At 38.3% G+C, this 2,797-nt stretch overlaps 1 protein-coding gene across 1 annotated transcript; it reads right to left on the reverse strand.

Annotated features, from left to right (window-relative positions):
* Positions 1 to 234: 234 nt before the first annotated feature.
* Positions 235 to 1,119, reverse strand: LOC147408768 (uncharacterized). The gene has a single exon (XM_086460271.1). It carries the CDS (start codon positions 1,117 to 1,119, stop codon positions 235 to 237), a length of 885 nt encoding a protein of 294 aa, XP_086316397.1.
* Between the last annotated feature and the right edge of the window lie 1,678 nt (positions 1,120 to 2,797).

Genomic DNA, 2,797 nt, shown 5'->3' on the forward strand with positions numbered 1-2,797 from the left:
TTCATGTAGTGGTGAAGGAAATAAATACCATAGTTTTCAAAGATCCTATTGATGTAAATTCAGGTCCACTACATAAGTTTTCACTCCTAAACCAACACAAGAGGGGGAGAAAACATTTAAGCAAATTCATAAATCCTCAATTCTTCTTACATCCACTGCATAACAAATTACATAATTTCTTCACAAAAGAAAACACACAAGAAAAACAATATATAGGATAACTCTCTGACATAATCAGAGTAGAAAACCAAAGTAACCCATTAAACTAACAAGTAGAAGAGACACCAAAGCAACCCCAAATTCAAATGATTTCTCCCTTGAACACCCACTATCAAATGGAGTGTTATCTACAAGGGGTTGTTGGTTGCTACTATCCCCAAAAGGTTGGTTCAGTCCTGATAAAGGCTGGTTTTCACCATCTTGAGGATTACTCAGTTGTTGTTGTTGTGGGAAACCCAATTGAGACTGCTGTCCAATACCTTGGTTGCTCACAGGTTGCCCAAAAGGACCATTGCCACCATGAATAGGAGAACCAAAAGGAGGATGAGCAGGAGTTAATCCAGGAGCCCCTACCGATCCACAATTTTGGTTGACAATCGGGTTGTCACTTGCCTTCCATACTAGCTCTCCATCTTTGTCTCTTATCTGCATGTCACCACTATCCAGTAAGACCAACGTCTCCACATGTTGGTCATCATCGACATTTGTATCCCATCCCGACCGGCTTCCATCAAATATCTCAAGACCCGCATCGGAGAACACTAGGCTGCATGTATTGACATTGCTTATTGAAGTGCACTCCGATTCCCACACACTTACACCGGATTCTTGGACTTGAACGTAACAGAAATCAGAACCAAAGCCTCCTGCACCGATAGAGGTCTCACGACGTAGAAGGAAGACAGCGTACTTTCCGGAAGGAGAGGTGAGGAACAGCTGAGAGGAGCCAGTTGGTGTGGTTTCGTGACTCGGCGGAATGCTTGTGAGGACTTGTTGTTTTGTAGTCCTTTCGATTGTTCCTTCAGGAGTGAGAGCTTGGGCAAGGATGAGATGGGAAGAGAGGAAAATGAGAACTTGAAGGATAAGAATATTGGCTATGTGGGTTTTGAGGCTCTCCATGTTTTGGGTTGGAATGAATGTGATGGAACATATGGGAGGATTATATAGGGGAATTATGGGTGCAATTGGTTCCAAATTGAAGAGGAACAGTTGAAAAGAAGGAAAAGAAAGTACTAGGTTGATGGGAAGATGAGATACATAGAAACTTGTTTGGACTCAAAGGTCCACTTAAAGAAATGTTTAAAACAAGATTATAGAGTCAAAGATCATTCTTTTCTAATTTTCCAAGACGGATGTGAGATGATGATACTGTCGTTAGATCTTGATTGGCATGTGAGAGTGTCATACGTTGTTACCCTATGATCAAGATCTGACGGTTTTGAGAAAAGGTTCACAGTAGTAGTTGGTGTAAGCATTTGTGACTTTAAATGTTAGTTCAATCTCATATTTTTTTTATCCAGGTTGGAACCATTTTTAAAATGTGGCAGTTTACAAGGGAGTGTAGTAGGCATAACCAATCCAATAAGCATGTACGTACTAGATCATAAATTAGTTGAAAGATAGTCATTTTGAGTTGTTTAAAGGTCCAAATGCGTATCCAATGAAAAACTCGTAAAGCTTGATTATGCATAGGAAAATGCTGAAATGATAAAAAGTATTTACTGCGATTCTCACAAGTCTGACGTTGAATTTTTTTATTTTTTTATTTTATAAATGAAGTAAAAGACTACTTTAAGGTACGTTGAAATTTTATTTTATTTTTTATAGATGTCAGCCTAGGTTTTCAAACTGATGACATATCCTCCTCCTTTTGACCAAATCAACATTAACATTAAATAATTTAAATACCCTCATGTCCCAAAAAAAATTAATTAATTAATTAATTTTTTTCTCCCAAAATCCATTGCCTTCAACCTCTAGCAATTTATATATATATTTTTGTTTATACCTCTTCACTCCAAATTCTTTCCTAAAAAAAAGCCTTTGTTTTTTTTTCCCCCAAATATCATCTTGCTCTTGAGATTAGATGTAGATAGAATGTTGAGGTTGAAGGCAAAGATAAATTTTATTCTAGAGGTTTAAGACAGCTTTTGTTCTCAAAGTCAGTTTTTAAATATGGTGTCCTATTAAGAACCTAAACCAATACACCAAAAAGGCCTAGAACTGTTGGAATACATCAAATTTAAGCCCTTAACCACTTAGATGCGTAACAAACTTCCATGCTCCACAACTGGTGTACATGGCAGTGGGGCACTTCTTGGGACTTTTCTCAGGGTTTGTTACCCGTAAATCATAGCCCCTCAAGCACTTGTTGGGGCTTTTCTCAGTAATTTTCCCATAGCCTGTAACTCTCCCAGGTAGGCTTCTCCGTGACTTGAACTCGAGACATGGTGTTGACTTTGATACCAAATGTAACAAACCCAAACCAATAAATGAGAAGTCCTAGACCCGTTGAAATGCATCAAATTTAAGCCCAAATCCACTTAGGCACGTAACGTATCTCTAATTTGTAGAAAAACCCCAAGGATATCTCAAAATCAGCCGATAACTTGGGACAAGGAAGAAGATTTCGAATGATTGAGGATCCTTTATTCCATGACGTACTCTTCTAGGTCTAATGCTACCTTTTGATCCACCGTGCACACAAAATCAGTCATTTTGGTGCTATGTATGTATGTGGCCTTTTGGTTCAAAGTTTTTTCATCATTTTGGGAACAATGGACATGCCCTTTCCTAA

Source organism: Akebia trifoliata, chromosome 2, assembly GCF_017979445.1.
Source record: "Akebia trifoliata isolate Shusen 1 chromosome 2, ASM1797944v1, whole genome shotgun sequence".
In the NCBI taxonomy this organism is placed as follows: Eukaryota; Viridiplantae; Streptophyta; class Magnoliopsida; order Ranunculales; family Lardizabalaceae; genus Akebia; species Akebia trifoliata.